Here is a 20,583-nt window from a genome sequence, read left to right as displayed (position 1 = left end):
CCATCTCCTACATGGCAAGCTTCAGCCAGAGTGTGAGAGATGCCATCTACCAATTAAGGTCGAACATATTTTATTGCATTGCAGGAAATATGACTGTGACCAGCGACAATATGCAATTCGGCCAAATCTATGTGACGCTCTTGGAAATGATTTTAATTGTACAAATGTAGTTCTGAGATTTTTATCGAATACAGGTCTTGACAGGGTGATTTAGTTTTTTATTGACCCGTTTTATTTACCCTCCAGACCCTTTACATCCAGAGGTTACATTTGTTGTGTTATGTTTTTAACATACTTGACAGTTCGGATCTTTTACATCCAAATATTTTATGAAATTTTAATGTTTTGAAATCTGCTTTAGAATTTATTCCTGATGGCCTTAGTTTTCTATTTTATTGGTTCTTTTCGAATACTACCTAGGGCCTGAGAACTGCTTACTTTTATGATTGTTTACAAATCATCTTGTGTATACTGCATTTGTGTACCTCATTTTTACCGTGACAACGTTTTTTAGTTCTTCTTAGCATTCTGGTTATTGTATTTGTTTGTGTTTTTGTTTTGTGAAGAATTTTAAATAAGGGTGAAAATAGCCGTAGTAGCTGATGGGCCCTTTTTAAATCCCACTAACTAACTTCTATAGTACTATTTAGTGTGCGTGGTTAATGAAACTCGTGGAAAGTTACACAATTTTTTTTACTCTATGCATTAAGTGACCATAATAATTGTAAATAAAATTTGATTTCGTTGGTAATTTTCGCCGTGAAAGTGCTGACTTTCAAGTTTGATACTCACAGATTCATACTTCTTAAGAATTGTTTCCTTGTCGGGAACTAATAAAGAAATGAAGAAAAGTTCTTTTCTTAAAGTACAGTTATGTTTTGTTTCAGGTTGACTGTTAACAAATTCATATTCTACAGCTTATGAAGTTAGTGTCACAATGTCACACACAGGAAGACCGCCTGCTTCTGGAGGACAGGGCTATCCAGATCCACAATTTCCACCACCGCCACCACCACCACATACGAGAATGCCATTTCATCCTCCAGAGCCACACATAAACAGACTGCCTGTACCTGCAAATTATCCTCCACGATTCCAGTGCCCTCAAAGTATTGTACCAAATTGTGGACCACCAGTCACACCTCCTTCACTTATGTGCCCAACATCGATGTCTTTCCCCCCACCCTCACTTCGACCTCAAGACCCAAGAGGGCCACCACAGTTTAGACCCCAAGAACCTAGAGTACCACCACCATTTCAACCACAGGATCCGAGATGTCCACCACCATTTCAACAACAAGAACCTGTAGGACCACCACCAATAAGACCCCAAGAACCAAGAAGTTCACATCCATTCCAAACTCAAGAACCGAGAGGTCCACCACCATTTCAGACTCAAGACCATCGAGGACTAACATCATATCGACCCCCGGAACCAAGAGGTCCACCACCACGTTTTCAGCCACAGGAACTTAGAGGGCCACTACCATTTCAGGAACCCAGAGGATTGCCATCGTTTCAAACACAAGAACCTAAAGGACCACCACGTTTTCAATCTCCAGAACCTAGAGGTCCTTCACAACAATCAATACCATTATACTGTGAAACATCAGCCCATTATAACCAGCTTTATAATGTACCACCTCCACATTCAAGTCCACGTCCGGAAACACCCACTCAAGTCTATATTCCTCCTTTCCCACCTCCATCAGCTGGAGCATCAGCCTCCTTTGTAGAGCCTCCTTCAGTTACCAGTGAGCATTGCACCACTTTCCAGGCCCCCATTGTGATACCAGGCAGTGACACTTGGCTGCAAGGTCTTCCTCAAAGTCTGCCACTTGCTCACCAGGAGAGAAAGATGGATGTTGTCGGAACTGGAAGTGAGCCTGTGGATGCATATAATAGACGAACCCAAGGACAGTTGGATGTCAGTGACGAAAATAGTTTCTCCAAGTACAAAGACATAGATATGAGAAGAAATGATGACAGAATTATTTCACGCAGCACCCAAGATCAGAAGAGAAACCGTGACTTTGATGACCACAATCGAGGATGGAGGAGAAGATCTCGAAGTCCCATAAAAAGGAGAAGATCACGAAGTCCTGGAGATAGGAGTTGTGGTTACAAAAGACAGAGATCAAGAGATGGTTCTAGGAGTTCAGATCAGCACAGATCACTAAAGAGAGAGAAAGGAAATAGTTCTCGGTCTCGTGATCATAAACAATCCAGAATGTGGAGCTCAAATGATGGAAAAACACAGAGTTCAGAGAGGAGCAGACGCAGTGGCGATAACAAGCATTCTGAATTGCAAGACACCACGAAAATTGATGCTGACTCTCCTCCTAGGGATTCTAAGAGTCCTGGTACAGAAGCATTGAACACCCGCACTAGTGTGAGGCAAGGATCACGAAGCCCTGACTCTAGACATGCAGGCAGCTCACGAAAAAGGAGTTGGTCTCGCAGCCCTATTGGACTGAGGAAGAGGAGTCACTCTCGTAGTCCTGGTAGCTCACAGAGAAGGAGTCGATCTCACAGTCCTGGTAACTCATGGAGAAGAAGCCAGTCTCGTAGTCCTGGTAGCTTACGGAGAAGAAGTCACTCTCATAGCCGTGATAGTTCCCGGAGAAGAAGTCGATCTCACAGTCATGGTAGCTCATGGAGGAAGAGTCGATCTTGTAGTCCTGGTAGCTCACGTAGAAGAAGTCGTTCTTGCAGTCCTGGTACCTCAAAAAGAAGAAGTCGATCTCGCAGTCCTGGTAGCTTACGTAGGAGAAGTCGATCTTGCAGTCGTGGTAACTCAAAAAGAAGAAGTCGATCTCGCAGTCCTGGTAACTCAAGGAGGAGTAGTCTGTCTCGCAGTCCTGTATCCTATGGCGCAAGGTCATCACTGCATTCTTCATCCAGAAGTTCCTATGCAGTGAGCTCTTACAAGGAGAAACATATTGCCACTGAACGGGAGTTGCTTCTGGAGAAATGGAGGTCAGTATTATAATTTTAATTTTATGTGCATTAGAAAATGTAGGGAACTTATAATAATCCTTTTTATAGTTCATCCCATTTAATAGATATTAGTGCTGTTGATCGATCAAAATATTTAATCGATTAACTATTTGAATTTACAATTAATATTTGAGGAGAAAAATTCGCTCCGGCGCCGGGGATCGAACCTGGGTCCTTGGTTCTATGTACCAAGTGCTCTGACCGCTGAGCTACGCCGAATTCAATCCACAGCACCGGACCGAACCTTCCTCCTTGAATGTTTCGCTTTTGGCCTGACTCCAAGTTAGGCATATATGTTGACGTATATGTCCAATGTCAACTGCCATTATATTAGGAGCACACTCAGTTGAGTGACTTGTTTGGCCGGGATTCCGCAGTTAAGTGCACAGTAGTCTGTACAGAAATATGCACTGCTAGCTAACTTGGAGTCAGGCCAAAAGGGAAGGTTCGGTCCGGTGCTGTGGATTGAATTCGGCGTAGCTCAGTGGTCAGAGCACTTGGTACGTAGAACCAAGGACCCGGGTTCGATCCCCGGCGCTGGAGCGAATTTTTCTCCTCAAATATTAATTGTCAATATTACAGATATTATTGTGTAGGACAAATTAATAAAAAAAAAATCTTTAATATTTGAATTTAATCGATTAATCGATAGATTAATCGAGTTTTGATCGAGATGAAAAAATGTTTTAATATGCTGTAATACACAATTATTGTTAAATTTAACTTGTGTTCGGTGATAGCCCTAAGTATTAAGTATTAAATTAATGTTGTATATCTGTATATGAGCCGTTCAGAGCAAAAATGGCGTAAGTCAAATTGGGTAATGAGGTTTAAAGAAAAAATTCTGTAAAATACAGCACAAAGTAGCAATTAATATGTCCTTCTTGCTATCCACTGACTACTAATAGTTTAAATAAATTGAATATTAATTGCTTCTTTGCACTGTATTTTACAAATGTTTACTTTAACCCTCATTACCCATTTTTGACTTACACCACTTCTGCTCTGAATGGCTCATATATTGTATCATTATATTACAAAACAACTATTTTAATTACTTACTAACATATTTATTATGAGGCTTATAACTTATTGTGTCAATTTCTCCGGGAATTTTTGAGACAAACATAAATAACAAAAAGTATGAAGACTCGCCTAGTTAATACTGCTTCATCCATGATTTTAAACATGTGAGTGCATTCACATGCTCCGAATTAAGTGCCGCCCTACGTTTAGTAACAATGTTTCCTGCATCACTAAACACGAAAAAACTTTTTTTTCTGTGAAGCACTTCTCCATGATCGTTCAATTTAAATCCAAACGTTTCACCGAGTTTACCTCTCAAATTCTCATGACATAATGGAGTTTACACTTTTCACAAACCACAGAAAACTGATTTTTTTTTCTTTATCAAACTAAACATACAACCTTCATATACAAACTCAGTACAGAAACTGCAACTGCAAAACTACAGCGGTCAAAATAGAAAACTGGCCCTATTGTAATTGAATTACCAGATTTTAAAAAGAGAAGAAGGTAGTTACACTCTCACTTGCACACAGTGTAGACATGGCTATTTTAAAAGGGATGAGGGGGGACGAACCCCAGAAAAGTATGTATTTCATATGCTAGGAAGATGAGGTGACAACAAGGTGGAAGTTTTCTTGGAAAACCATAAAACTTAATAAGGGTTTCGCATTATGTTTCAACTTTCAATAGAGGTAGACTAGGTCACTGTTCTCATATTTCCATCTCTTTCTGAAGAGTTTGTGCAAAGATTTTCCCTACTCTATCTCGTTTACAGTTAGAAAATAACAGTACTCTTGTGCTTTTAAGTAAGCAATTTCCGAGAGAGAAATATTGTCGGAATTTTTAGTATGGGTTTGTATTAACAAAATAATAATATCAACTACAACCGACTAATTTTAATTGATTCGATTATTCAATTAAATATTTTTTGTCGATTAATCTTACAACAGAAATTGATCGATTAATCAATTACATTAATGGATTAAATACCACAACACTAATAGATATTGGATGATACAGAGGGTCCAACTGTAGGGATTTTCCATAATTATTACGGATTTTCTCTCACTATTATACCATTACAGCCACAGGTAAAATTGTTATGGAAAAACAAAATTGTGTCAACTCTATGAAGTGCTATTTTAATTGCACTGATAAGTCAAGCGAAGTAGATTAAAGTTGTGGGAGGGACAGCAATGGTTAGTGGAAACATTTTCACAACTATTTCCAAATGACAATAAATTGAAATTGTGTAATGGCAGATAACATATTATTAGCAGAAGTCCTGATTGTTTCTTCTTATTCATCTTCGAGGAAATCAATTACTACTGGTAACATGTCTTGGAAAATCAACACAGAATCATGCTTCTTTACTCAGCTGGTGTTACATACATTTGGTTTGGGCCATTTCATTTTGGTTGCAGGAAAATGTTTTTGAATATTTGGTTCCAGCATTGTACTTCGTTGTGTAAATCTGGATGAATTTACACACATGATTTGTTGTTCTGATAATATTTGTTTCTTTTTTTAACTTTGCAGGCCTTTGATATAGCTATATTTAACCAATGACTAGCACAGTAATTATATATTGCTAATGGTTGCAATGCGATATTTTGCTGCTATATTAACCCCTCCATCATAGGTTTGCCCTCATAAATATAGAACTGAAAAACTGATATTATTCAGCATGGTTAGTATAGTATTTGTAAGTCCTTTTCTATTAGATCATATACATTTGCAAATCCTACAAAATCTTCCTTTACTGTATTTACTTTGTATACCTAAATTCCTAATGCATATTGTTAGTTATTGCTCGCTGGTACTTCCATTAGTTGTCTCATCCGCTAGGATAATTTGCATTCACACTTTCACTGTTGAACTGTTTCTGAATAGTACTATAAAAAATGAATGCAGGGTTGCATGGTTGCTTAATTTAGACTTCTTAATTGAATTTGTTTTCGACATATTTCCATATTTTCACAAACCTGATAAACACTTCACATGCACCAAGGACTCAAATTCGTTACTGAATCTTTTTGCTGCATGTCTCACCTCATCTTGCCGAAAAATTGTATAACTCTTGTCTTGTTTCACATCTGAAAGCTTCAATGCTAATGTAAGATCTATGGAATACAATAAATGAAATTAAGTGAAAAAATGTAATATCAACATAATAAAATAACAGACTTACAACCTCGGCTTGATGGACAACAATCAATTGACAGCAATGCAAGACAGGTCAGTTGGCCTTTGATAACGTGGGTTTGCTAGAGAAAGTTTGCTAAGAATATTTACAATAGGAGAAATGCTTTCATAATAGTAGTAAAATGTTATATATATGCCCTACCATTATAATTCCATTGAAAAGCCTCTTTCCCGAAATAGCTACATTTTTAAAGAGCTAGAAGCATACAAATTTAACAAACATCTACCATCTTTGTGATAAACATGATGTGAAAATGAAATAATAATAAAAATTATTCAACAAATTGGAAGTGAATGCAGCAGTAGTTGAAAGTGTATGCTTTATGAAAGCAAAGGAAAAAAAACCACAAAATATGATAAATTTAACTTAATTTAAGGGGGGGATCTGGGTTCTGTGGAACAGCCCCCTATAATCTGCTCTTTGTGCCTTAAAAGCAAGAGTAGAAACTGTCAACTGAGAAGTGAGTAGTTTCCTGCGTCATAATATGTATTACTTGTTCAATGACAGTCCTACTCTTTGAGCATTGTTCACCGAGTTATCTGATTGTAAAACCTGTCCTTTGAAGTTCTGTGTAGTATGTTGGTTGAAGAATTCAAAATGTTTTGAAAGAGGTTTACAAAAATTTTTGATCCATGTACTCAAGTTTCTTAAAGAAGGACAATTTCTTTCAACAACTGTTGCAAATCATTAAGCATGCAGCAGAGGATTCATTTGCAAAATGTAAATTTGCTTTTTGTAAAACATTTGCTGTTGGTGCTAGCCCTTTTTTGCAGTGTTTCCAGACACCTAATAAATGATATCATACCTCTTTGGATCAGTAGACAAACTGCTTAAAAACCCCATGAATTGTTGCATAAAGCCTTGGCTCATGACGTGTATAAGATCAAATTTAATGTTAGTTGATGTAAAAAAAATAAAAAAACCTGATTCTAAGCAAAGAAGTAGACATAGGCTTTAGAACCTGGCATTTGTTTGGACAAATGAGAAACACTATAAATGAGCGACAGATAGTATATTTTCTTCATGAATATCACAGTGTATTAACTGCTATGAATCAGAAACTCCAAGCAAGAAGTCTTTTGAAATACAAGACCATGAGAGATCTTTCTTCTTTGGATTCTTACATCATGCAGCATTCACCTTCACTAGAGCAGAAAAAATTTTGCTTCCTTTTGGAAGAACTTCATAGCACCAACATCATAAATGATACTCTTGCAGAATGTGGCAAGAAAGGGTATCTTGGTTTTTGCCAGCTCAAGAAAACAAAGCCGCAGTCTAGTATATACAGTTACGAAGCTTGAGTTGTGAGGGTGCTAGGAACAATAGACTGTGCCGGTACTATTTTGCATTGTTTGTAATGAGGCGATATTAGCGATCCTAGTGGTTAGCAACTATCTATGGATGCATATTTACTATGTATTGAGCTTCGTTACTGTATATACTAGACTGTGACAGAGCTTCAAAATTTCTCCTGCACATGTGAAACAGGTCTTAATTCAGTCTACAGTAACTTCCATATCAGAAATGCCAACTTCAGTCACCTATGAAAGATAAAGGTTTCCCTTGTGCTACTGTTGAAGGAGATTTTGATTGAAAAGTTGCTTGAAAAAAACTGTAATTGCACAACGTCACATTCATGATCAAATTCAATAAGCAGTAGAGATTGGAATGATAAATGATAACAAGAAGATGTTAGATTATGTGAGAGGAACTCGGAAATTTTATCAAGACCACTTAGAGGTGAAGAAAAAAGAGAAAAGTGAAGCTGTGAGGAAACAGGTAGAGAAGAGAAAGTTGAATCTGGAAGTTAAACAGTCAGAAAAAGCAACAAAAGAAATTAATGACAGAAAGTGAAGAGGAGTAAGAATTAATTGATATACAGCTAATGTAACTGAAAAAAGTAAAGGATATACATTCCTAGACGATTGTCGAATCCTGGTGGTTTAATCACTTGTGACTCATTTTTATAGTATTGTTAATACCGTTAATGCTTATTATTCTGTGTTTTGTGTGTATATGTATATTCATTTTACATTAACTTGTATTTTAGATAGTAATAGATAGTAGAGTCTGTAATATATACAGCATTATTATTAAAGACCGGATGTTAGGCACTAAAAAAAATTCAAAATAGCCTAGGTAGGCAAAAGGCACTAAAATCTTGAAAATATGGATTAAAATAGCCACTACTTTTTAAAATTGAGTGTAGAGTCTTTCAAAATAAGTAGTGACATTTATGCCAATGTGTGGTCTGGGTTCGATTCCCAGTCAAGGCAAGTTACCTGGTTGAGGTTTTTACCGGGTTTTCCCTCAACCCAATATGAATAAATGCTGGGTAACTTTCGGTGCTGGACCCTGAACTCATTTCACCGGCATTATCACCTTCATCTCATTCAGACACTAAATAACCTAAGCTGTTGATAAAAGCATCGTAAAATAACCTACTAAAATTTAAAAAAAAAATTTATGCCAATGTAGGCCTCCCATTAACACAGTATGTTTGGAATGTGAACAATTGAACATATATTACAAAAAACTTGCTACCAAATGAAATAAATCTTGAAATAATGCTGTGAAACATAGCACTTTTCGCACAATTTTATTCACTGACATTTCACACACTTTGCAAAACAAGATTGATTCAACAGTCGAAAATGCTTCATTACCGAATTCTTTACTAAATTATTCAATTTTGTTTTTTATCCTGCCGATTCTTTTGGCATAGTGAAACAACTGTCCAGTAAATATCAACAAGAAACCACGGAACACTGCTGCATCACTGAACACAAAAATACTGTACCAGTCTTCAGTGGACGAGGAAAGTGAACTGAGAGAAAGTATGTCAACAATGTCCCTCTGTCCCTTCTACACTATCCACAGCCCAATATTCAAACATGTTTGTAATTGAATGAAACATAGTGATGACAGTTTAAGGAAGGGATGGAAGTATTTTTTGGCACTGCTTACTTTAACTGGAAGTAGGCAACTCACCATACACAATAGAAGCCATGATGAGTTAGGGAAAAAACACACCCTTCGAGAAACAAGTTTTGGGTCACCGGAAACATAAGGGAACATGAAATGTAATTTTTACAATACGGATTGAAAGAGTAACAGATTCAGAAAATATTGGCCACTGTATATTTTAACGTTTTTTCTTAATGCAGAATTAATTAAAAAAATCAGGTAAATGGGCACTTATAGACATTATATACGAAAATAGGAAAAAAATATATTTGCTCTATGCAACCCTAATAACCTGGGATGAACTAATATTAAGTCATTTTGATGATAGGCATTTTGCATTTTTTGTTTTAGGATTTATTTTCCTTGCGCTTATTCAGTTAAAAAAAAAAAGAAAAGAAAACTAGGTGAGGTAAGGTCAGCTACAGGGGAGGAAGAGCCCGAAATTGGAGTAATAATACTGTACAGTTTTAATAATATTTCGTGTTCATTTCAAAATAATGCCAGTAATATTTTTGCTGAGACAGTGGTCAGGAAAGTTGACGAAAATTGTCGTGAAATATCAGGAAAATTCTTAAATACTGTAGGAACAAGTAGTCATATTTTTTAAACCTTCACTATACATCTTAACATGTCCCATCTTTTTTCATCATCACTTTCTTTCTCTCTCTAACCAGTGAGCATATGACAACATTGAAAATACCTTCTCTAATTTCCCCACAAGATCAATATTGTCTTCCTGGTAAAATTTTGAGCGTAGGTCAGTTGGATTAAAGAACTGACATATTGGTGACCTAAGATTTTTTTTAGTTGGTTATTTAATGATGCTGTATCAACTACTAGGTTATTTAGTGTGTCAATGGGATTGGTGATAGCAAGATGGTATATGGCGAGATGAGGGCGAGGATTCGCCTTACTGTTCAGGAAATCCTCGGAAAAAATCCAACCAGGTAATCATCCCAAGCAGGAATCAGTCCTGCGGTCAAGCACAACTCCAGATTGGGAGGCAAGCTCCTCAGCCAACTGAGCTATGCCGGTGGCTCCTAAGATATTCATGACCAAACAATTTGCTATTTCGTTAATGAGGAATGTTTTTCTTTTAAATATTTCCTTCTTCAATTCGTTATTCTTTGTTTTCCCACACCATATGACCATGAACGCTGTGATGCGCAAAACATCCGTCTGCTGGCATATCCGTTCGAAAGCAAGCACCACAGTACTGGCAATGTTCACCATAGACTTTTCTTCCATACAGTCTACAGTAAATAAAGTGTATTTTCTCTTGACCAAAGGAATAGGAAGTGAGGACTGTGACAAGGCTAGAATGGGTTAAATGAGGGGATTGTTAAGTGACAGAAAGCGAGACTTCCTTTCATCAACAATACTAGAACTTTTCAAATGCTAGCAACACTATTTATGACTTCTGCTGAAGACCGCTGTATTATAATTAGTCTCACACCAATTAGAACACTTTTAATGGATGTTCTTCCTAGTTCACTTATATTTTTTCCATAAAGAAACTTGGTATTTAGGGTGGACAGGTGGGTCACACACGTACCTAGAGGAAGGATTTCTCTCCAGATAATCCATATAACCTCCTACATGCATTCTATGCTGTGATATTGGCTTCCTTAATTACGGTGTAAAAAAACGAAATGTATCCCTTTAATTTTTATGAAGAAAACTGAACACTTGGTTATGATTTTTCATAAACTGCAACATATCACCATGTCCTGTGGCCATTGTGTGAGTTCTGAAGACTAGCCTTAAATAATTGCTAGCATTATGCACAACATTCACACATTTTTTATCTTTTGGCATGTTTGCTGAAAGACTTTTTGTGTAATCCTAGCGTTATAAACAGGTTGTTGTGTTGATCAAAATCGAACATACTGGGCTCTTTATAGCATGTATTACACAAAAATATTACTGATACGTATTAGACAGTTGTTACTGTCATTTTTGTAATCATTGAGGTCGATTTAGTAAGAATTGCCTAAATTTGTTCATGGAACAGACAAAAAAAATAATAACATTTTCACTATCATTGTTATATTTTTATATTTAGCTTGTTGTATTTATCTTCTTTAAGCCATTTAGCTTGTTGTATTTATCTTCTTTAAGCCTTAGTTCTGATTCTGGGTGATGCATATATTAAAAGATAATTGCATGCTAGTAAATACTTATACAGTATTTATTACTTATCTTGAATAAGTTCTGTTCATATATTCCCTTAGCCTATTAAATTATACATACTAATTAGTGTTGTCACATGATGATGATGATGATGATGATGATGATGATGATGAGGACGACGACGACGAGGATGATGATGAGGAAGGAGGACGACAACGAAGACGACGACAATGACGCTATCTTTATTTTTTATACATTTTCCCATTTTATTACAGGATGAATTATTGTGCTACCACTGCAGAAATGCAAAAGAAGTTGGAAGAGCTGGCAAAGATGAAACCAGAGGAGATTGTTGAACATGAGAAGAAAGTTTGGACAAGAACAGCACCTGCAGACCTTTACTACATACGTGATGAAAAGTAAGTATTTCATTGTTACAGAGTTGAACTTGCTAAATTCTTTAATCACAATGTTCTCATATGACATTGTGTTAAAACATGCATATGCTGTTTTAATTACTTTAAGTATGGTATGTTCAAGCTTCCATGTTTATTTTGAATTGTAAGACTAATAAAATAACAGCGATAGGAAGTGATTTTGGAAATAAAGTGAAGAAATAAAAATAAAATTAATGAGACAACTTTTCTCTTCTCTTCTCTTCATCTGTCTCTTAAATGACTTTCTTACTAAACTATTCAATAAATCTTAATATTGCTTAGTCTATTCAATATTATGTACATTTTTTACAGCAATCCTAAAGTCATGAAAGCAACTCTGAAACTGATTGCTCTATGTGACACCTTTTCTGAAGAACTAGTGCAGAGAGCAGAGAAAGTGCGTTCCGCTAGGCCTTCATATGAGCCACCACCCCGCAAACACAGGATGAGACTTGCCAAGCACAAATGTGAGTTCCTTTAAAACTTACGAAGGGAACCGTCCCAGATCGTGGAGCTTGAATGTAATGAAAATGCATATTTAAGCTAATTTTCGTTCTACGTAAAGATTAATTTTTGGTCCTACAGAATATATCTGTTATGGTAACAATGATTATTAGAGAAGAGGGATTCGATCCGGTGCTGTGGATTGAACTTCAGTGTAGCTCAGTGGTTAGAGCACTTGGTAAGTAGAACCAAGGATCTGGGTTCGATCCCCGGTTCTGGAGCGAGTTTTTCTCCTCAAGTAATCATAATTTTCGTTCGTTAAGAAATGTGGTGATAGTCATTCATTTTGCTTTTTCCTCGTTTACGAAATATATTGACTTGAAAATTGTTGTTACTTATACCACTTCTTGCGCGCACTCAGATCCTCATAGCTCCGCAATAGCTCTCACATTAATGCTCTAGTCAATTTTTTTTCTCTTATCTCACATTAATACAGTAGTAGTGCAATCCATGGCATCTTTTACCCATTCGTATATCATCCAAATCCATTGGTATGCAGCTGAAAGTGTAGGAATAAGACTGTACATACTATGCTTTCAAGAACCGAAAGGGGAATTTCGATCTAAAGTAAAACAGTGTGTACACAAAGATAAGCCATTTAATGTTGTGGTGGATGCAAGTAGTTCCAGTAAACTGACAAACAGATTTCAGAGGCTCAGTTCCTGTCCTCATCTATTTTGTAATCAAAAGAACATTCATAAGCTCTTTTAACTTACTTACTTTACAAATGCTTTTAAGGAACCTGCAAGTTCATTGCCACTCTCACATAAGCCCGCCATCGGTCCCTAACCTGTCCAAGATTAATCCAGTCTCTATCATCACATCCTACCTCCCTCAAATCCATTTTAATATTATCCCCCCATCTACGTCTCGGCCTCCCCAAAGGTCTTTTTCCCTCCAGTCTCCCAACTAACACTTTATATGCATTTCTGGATTCGCCCATACGTGCTACATGCCCTGCCCATCTCAAACATCTGGATTTATAACACTAGTGTAGTAAAATGCATCTGTGTGCTTTCAAAGTTAATTAACCACAAACGTAACAAAAACTGTTGGTGATTTACACAGTATTTCGAGATATCTTTCACTTTTTAAGATACTTTTACCATACTTAAAATTAGGACAAAGAAAACATTGGTTATGAAACTTGTTTCAATATTGTAGGTTCCAACTCAATTGAGAATTAATACTAACTCTCGCTCTCTTATGAGGAGTAAAATTAATTTTTATGAATTCTGACTTCACAGGCAACAGTGACCTAAAGTTATTGGTCAATTGTTAAAGCAATAAAGTGAAATATTTGAAATATTTTATTTCCATTAGCATGTTAGGACTGTATATAGCAATAAAAATAAATCAATTTTTCTAAAATTACAAAAAAAATGGTGAGATGTAGAAAAATTCTGACTTCATTTTTGGAATTAGCAGATGGCATTACATAAGAAACAGCAGAAATTGTACATTTAACAAAATCATTGTTGACCAGTGTAATTAATTATGATTAGAGACGAGAATTTCGTGCACTATAAAATCCCAAAATATGCATGCATTTATGCACTGTAAAACTATGAAACATGCACGATCAAGTGAAAAATACATTAAAACATGCACTTTCATTTTTGTTCCAAATTTCGTATTCACTTGAATTTTCTTTTTTGCACATTTAACAACTAAAGTTTGTGCTCTTGTCAATCAATATGTTTTTGTAGGCAGAGAATGACCTCTCTACATCGCAAGAAGTTATGGGTGCAAACTTGAATGAACCTTTTTCTGTTAGTTTCTTTTTTTCTTTTTCAATATAATGTATATTAAATGCAGGAATATGCTAAAAATTGCTTAAATATGCATTATGTATGTTTTTAACCCCAAAAGGACCAAAACATGCAAACATGCACAGAAAAAGTTACACATATTTGGAACTGGAAAGTAGTGAAATGGGTAAGTACTAAGTTTGAGCTATGTCCTTGTTCCTATAAAAACATGCATTTGCATGAAATTCTCGTCTCTGATTATGACAGACCACTCTTTATGGCAGGAAAATTTTAGAAGTTATAAGGGGACATTTTGATGCAAGGTGCACTATTAGACGAACTGCTAGTGTTGGAAATACAAGTTGGGCTCAGTTTCCAGTGAGCCTAAATTGAATTTGTGATAGAGATCTTTTAAATAAATCACTATTTTGTGTGTTTTTCTTTTCAAATTATCGTGTTTCATGTGCAATATTACCAGATGAAATGACATAGATACTGAATATGAACGTAATCCATCTAGTAGTTTAGGAGAAATTGGTGTATGGAGGTAGACAGACAGACGACATGCTGAAAAATATTTTTTCGATATTTAATCTTGGTGGAGGTTGTATAGGAGTCATCTCACGTCAAATTGAACAAAATCAGGTGATAATTGACATTAGGGTCTCCGATTTCTCAAACTCTATCACTGTATTCTAATGGATAAAATATAAGGCATGCATAGTTTCGTTTGTCAGAGAAAAATATATTTCAGTCATTATTAATTATCAAATTTATCAAAATTTCTCGCATCTCTTCACTTAAAACTAAGCTTATCTCCGGTTATACCAGTATTCATAGTAGAGAATTGCTGTATATGTCAATTTAAAGGTAAAATGTTGCCCTTTTTCTTTTATAGAATTTACTTTATGCAGTTAAAAATAAAATTTTAGGCAATTTTATGCATTTTATTTTTATAAAATTATATATGAACCTAAAGTCAATGCTCTAAAATGATTTAAAAAATACAGTTTAATTCCCTCTGTCTAGTGTCTAACACTACAAAATTATAGGATGGTGTTCCAAATAGTTCTATCAGAATTAAATTACTTACCAGGTCAGGTGTGCCGCGTTGATGTGTGAGCAAGACCTGGGATACATCACTGGGTCAGGCTACGGCCTTGAAGTGACGATCACTTAACAATGAGCAGTTAAGACTTGTAATTAAATTATATTATTTCACATGAACAGAAACCGTAGTAGCAGACGAGTTTGTATCACTACTTAACTTTCATGGGATTTGGGTTCAGGAAGATTTTGAGAACTATTCCCTGGTACACACAACTAACTAGTTACATGCTCAGGGTTAGGAAGTTTTGAAATGGGTTTTCTCTTCCTCCTCTTGTTTGCTTTAAGTTCGACAGAGAACACAGTGTTTGAGTTTTCCTCATCAATTGTTGCACTAAACTGGTGACACAATTCTGCTGACATTTTACATCATCTCAGTCAGCCAATTGCCTAAACTTTATTGTGGATCCGAATTAATTGTCTAAAAAGGAATAGTGGCCCAACTATTCTTCACACATTAACTGCACACCATACACCCACTTTTTGATCATAGAGTGCGATTTCATGAGAAAAATATGAATTTTCTATACCAGTAGTAATACCAAAAGTCTTCTGGATGTTAAAGCTAGTCAGGTGAAACAGAGCTGTGTCATAACTGTCATAAGTATTGTATCAGTGAGAAAATCATATGTCTACTACTGGATCACATGGTTTTCACTGACCCTTATCAGGGATGAAACTCAGGAAATTTCAAATCCCTTACCACAGAATGTTACAGTATGATATGCCAAGTGCTAAATGACAGGTTTTTTTTTTCTTGGGCCCAGATTCATTCTCACATTCATATCGTCAAGTGTTTGTTTTGTTAAAGCATGCTTTGGATAACATTTCATTTTATCAAGAATGGAACCTGTTTCTTTTGATAGATATGCAACCTCTGGAAAATTATGCCGAAACTTGCATAAACACAACTCATGTGACTTCTTCAGTAGATTCATTTGAATGAGGAAGATATATTGTTGTACTGTGTCTCTAACCATGGTTAAAAATACGTATTTCTCAATACATTTCAGACAACTGACTAACTGTAATTGACTTTGTAAAGTGCCAGTAGAGTTGTGTTGTCAGCTAGTGCAACAACTGATAAAGGGAAAAACCTATGTGTCCTTTGCCTGGCTTAAAACAAACAAGAGTCTGAAGCCCTGTTCAGACGGTGCTTGTTTTCTTGCGTGTTTCCTTGCTGGCTAGCAAGCTGGGTGCCGTGGTGGATACAATGCTGGCTTCCGTGTTGGCTACGGTGATGTTTGTTGTTCTCACGGAGCTGGCTCTTTTCACAGTTCGAATTCGAAAATCATCTGCTGTTTCATCTGTTGTCAACACTCATGGTCAAAAAGAAACTAAACCGTGAGTGGAAAACAACTAGAGTCCTACATTAACAATAGTAATTGTCGTAATAAGGTAATTAAGCCATAAGTGCAACACAGTCCGATATTTAATTGCTGTTTCTTAGAAACTATAGAATATAGAAAAAACAAGTTTAGTTGGAAAACAACGAACATGGCGAGATGATTTCAGTGGTGATACTATATCATCGTCTTTGGTTCCAGCCTGCAAACCATCACGAAAAATAGCAAGGAACCTTCCCTTGAAATCCAGCAAGCTAGCCATCAAAAGAGCCACCAGAGCTCATTACTTCCAGCAAGTGAGCACGCATGCTAGCCATCAGCGCAGCCACCTTGGAATCCATCACAGAAACACGCACTGTCTGAACCGGGGTTTAGAAAACCCAATGCCCTGCCTCTTAGCTAGTTAAAAATGCTGATAACTTAATTTGACTTGCTCCATATCTGTACGGCAGAAGATAGAGAAAACGAATAAAGGTGATTGTTCCTTCTCCCCAAAATTTGGTGTTTTGATTTAAATAAAGTGCTTTGTACAAAGAATTATAATTGAGGCACTCAGAAGCAAAGTGATACAAGTGACATTTAGTAAGTTTTGAGATAAGTTAGTTTGAAGTTGAAATGGAAATTAAAAAATCTGTTACAGGACTATGTTGCTGTAAATTTACAGTTGTGTATGTTGGTACCTATATTTTTTAACTTCTAAATAGAAATTATCTATTCTAAAACAGTTTAGGTAAAATAGGGTCCTAAAGTCACTTGTATTATTTTGCCACGAAAAAATTTTTGTGGAAAAGTAATATAAGTGCAAGGGTTTTCAGTATTTTTATATTATTTAAAACAAGAACAAGGACATTGCTTACAACATTGAAACATTTCTGTCTTAACAGCACTTGAGCTTTCTTATTATCATATTATAACAAAAAATGTGTCTGTATAACCGAAAGAATCAATCAATTAATCAATCTTCTTAATGTATCCATTTGTTTGCAGACAACATAAAGTCAACTATAGTCCACTGTAGTATTTTCAGTTCTTCTTTTTCATAGTAAATTAGGGGTATTTTTATCGGTATTCATTATAGACGCCTGTTGCTAGTAGCCAGAGTTGGGGAATAGTCAATATATACTGCAGAGAGTGTCTTCTGCAACTGGTACTGATGATTTTAATTTACTTCTTTTGTGGTTTATGGATGGACAGTATAGAAGAATGTGTTCCAGATCTTCATCATGATAATTACACCACATACAAGTAGGATTATCAGAAAGGTGAAATCAATGTAGGTACAATTATGTGACAATATGATCTGTTCTGGCTCTTGCTAACAATGTTTGAACATGTCTGGGCAAGTTTTTGTAAATTTCCAGGTCATTCGGTTTCTTTTTAATGGACTGTAAAATTTTTCCTTTTTCAGAAGAGAGCCAATTGTTGATCCATAAGTTTATAAAATGAAACTTTACTGAAGTAAAGGCATTGGATAGAGATATCACTTGAAGAGGTCTTGGTTGCAAATATGTTGCCTGTTTCGCATCATTATCGACTTTGTTTCCAGGTACACCACAATGACTAGGTATCCATTGAAATTTTATTTTCTTTTGGACTTTTTTAGTTCACTTAGTTGTTTCTGAATTGGAATAATTCTTTGTGCATATAGGTGTGGTACATATTTGATTATATTAAATATAGCCCCCTTGGAGTCAGTAAGTATTCAAATAGATCTTTCGGAAATTTGACTAACACACTAAAGAGCAGCATCAATAGCTAGCAATTCAGAGTCAAGACTGGAGGAGACTGAACATGGTATGAAGTAATTTTCTTGATATTTTGGAATATAATACCCTGCTCCTGATGTTCCATCATCAGGGTTTAGAGATTCATTTGTATAAATTTGAAGGTAATCCTTATATGTGCTGGAGAGTAGTTTCATGGCATCCAACTTGAGAATGTATAGAGGATCATTTTTGAAATGATTTCGTTGAATCTGTAGGCTATGTTCTGGAATTATCCATTTTCATGGAGGAATTTCATTTACAACTGGAGTTTTAGCAATGAATGTGTCTGTGATATAGACTGATATTTCTTCTTTGTATATTTTGTAGAAATTACATAGGATATTATCTGACAGTTTGAAGAACATCTGAGATCTGGATGAGGCTTGCAATTTTAAATGTATTTTTAGATCCTTTTGTAATACATAGTGTCTGATTGGTTGAATATTATATTCAATTTCTAGGGCAACAGTTGATGTGGTTTTTGGTACTGTACTCCGAAAGAAGAGGGCTAAGAAAATTTCAAATTTTAAATGAAATTCAGCCTTACTCGCTGTTCACTACGTCACTAACCTCATCTAATGAAGTCACATCTCTCTCTGCTGAAACATCTATGTTTCTGTCATGAAGTGCATCTGTAGTGTTCCTACCGCGAATATTCCTTCAACATCCTCTTCCATGCACTTTTCCACGTCCTACAGTTCTTAGGCCCATCCTAATGTTTCAGGTCATCAAGGAAAGAGTGGGATGAATTTCATTACCTATTGCAAGTTGCTCCACTTAGCAAAAGTTATCCTTATTGGATCACTGTATAGTTGGTCCAGCTCAATGTGTGCAGGCCTTCCACGAAGATGTTTCGAATATGTAATCTATTACCTCTCTCCATTATGGCAAATGAATTAGTCATACACAGAAGAAACGCAACAACAATATGTAAACAATGCACTTGTATTAATTTGCCTCTCAGTCAAAACTCTGTATGCATTGTAATACGAGTGTAAGGCCAACATGGATTAGCACTGACTGGAACTGCACTTTATATTACTTTTTCTCTGAACAGAAGTGACGTTAAAGATTTGGAATATATACTTATCTCACTTTTTAAAAAAATGTCACTTATATTACTTTGCTTCTGAGTGCCTCAATTATATTAGGGTAATTAATTAACAGTATTACTGTAGTCATAAAAATACAGAAATTTAAAAGATTCTTGTACAAGTACAGCACGCTGCACCGTGAACTTAACCAGGGCTATTGTAAGGATGATGATATGTGAATTAATGATGGCGAAATGAGTCCGAGGTCCAACACCTAAAGTTACCCTGCAATTCTGCTTCACTTGGTTGAGGGAAAACCCCGGAAAAAACCCCAACCAGGTAACTTGTCCCAACCAGGATTTGAAACCGTGCCCACTCGTTCCGTAGCCAGACGTGCTGACCATTACTCAACAGTGGTGGACTTATATTATCATATGTCATTTCTTCTTTTTACTCTTACAACCAAATTGTGCAAGTCCATAAAAGCAATACTATAACCAGTTTTTGAACTTCAAATAGTTAATAAAATTATTCTGTTCAGAATTTGAAATTTACTGTCGTAACTCAGTGATTAGGCCATTTGATCTGTTCTGACTCCATGATTTGAGAATTGATTCTTCTAGCATTTTATGAATTTGTTATATTTGTAACCCTTCAATGTGAAAAATATAAAATACTGCAAATTCGCTGTTAGTAATACCTGTCGCTATACAATGTGACACTTAGACTACATTTATTTGTATTGTACAGCTGAAATTTGCAGTTCAAGTGACAGTTCTAGTGAGGAAAGCTCAACTGATGAAGAAGACTGCACCATGGAGGAACTGGAGAGGAAGAGACTGCACCCTTATCGCCTTCATCCAGAGATGTGGTACAATGATAGTGGAGAGGTATGCTCGTAATATCTGTCAACCTTAGAAATTAAAATTATTTTTCCTCCTCCCTCCACTCTCTCCTGTCTGGTTTATTGAATAGTTTGTTTATATATATGTGTGCATGTATCTTTTAATGTTCAGTGAGTGAGGAGGAAACTGTCTGGCCATTTCTTTGGAAAGAATGAGTTTATTTATGTCAGTTTGGTGATGGGACTGTCATCTTATCTTTCAAATTTCTCAGGACTGTCATTTTAACTTTCAAATTTGTTTTCACATGCGTATTTGGTATTCCCAAGAAACTAGTTTGATTAATTAAAATGTGTCTCAGTGAAACGTACAGCAGAGTCCATATAGGTCAATTTCTGTCAGATGCGTTTCCAATTCACTGTGGTCTATAGCAACAACTTTACTTTTTAACTTTGCTCTAG

General features: G+C 35.9%; 1 protein-coding gene across 5 annotated transcripts in view; it reads left to right on the top strand.

Annotated features, from left to right (window-relative positions):
* drosha (ribonuclease 3 drosha) overlaps positions 1-20,583 on the top strand; it is a 175,692-nt gene that overhangs the window by 18,463 nt on the left and 136,646 nt on the right. For all 5 annotated transcript variants that reach the window (XM_069839849.1, XM_069839848.1, XM_069839847.1 and 2 more), the window contains exons 2-5: positions 888-2,979; positions 11,611-11,754; positions 12,085-12,239; positions 20,031-20,170. In XM_069839849.1, the coding sequence (XP_069695950.1) occupies positions 938-2,979; positions 11,611-11,754; positions 12,085-12,239; positions 20,031-20,170 (2,481 nt within the window). In that variant the 5' untranslated portion in view covers positions 888-937. The remainder of the gene's footprint in view (positions 1-887; positions 2,980-11,610; positions 11,755-12,084; positions 12,240-20,030; positions 20,171-20,583) is intronic.

This window comes from Periplaneta americana, chromosome 11 (genome assembly GCF_040183065.1).
Source record: "Periplaneta americana isolate PAMFEO1 chromosome 11, P.americana_PAMFEO1_priV1, whole genome shotgun sequence".
Taxonomy (NCBI): Eukaryota; Metazoa; Arthropoda; class Insecta; order Blattodea; family Blattidae; genus Periplaneta; species Periplaneta americana.
Note: the sequence above shows the minus strand (reverse complement) of the source record. Positions and strands in the feature narration are given on the sequence as shown.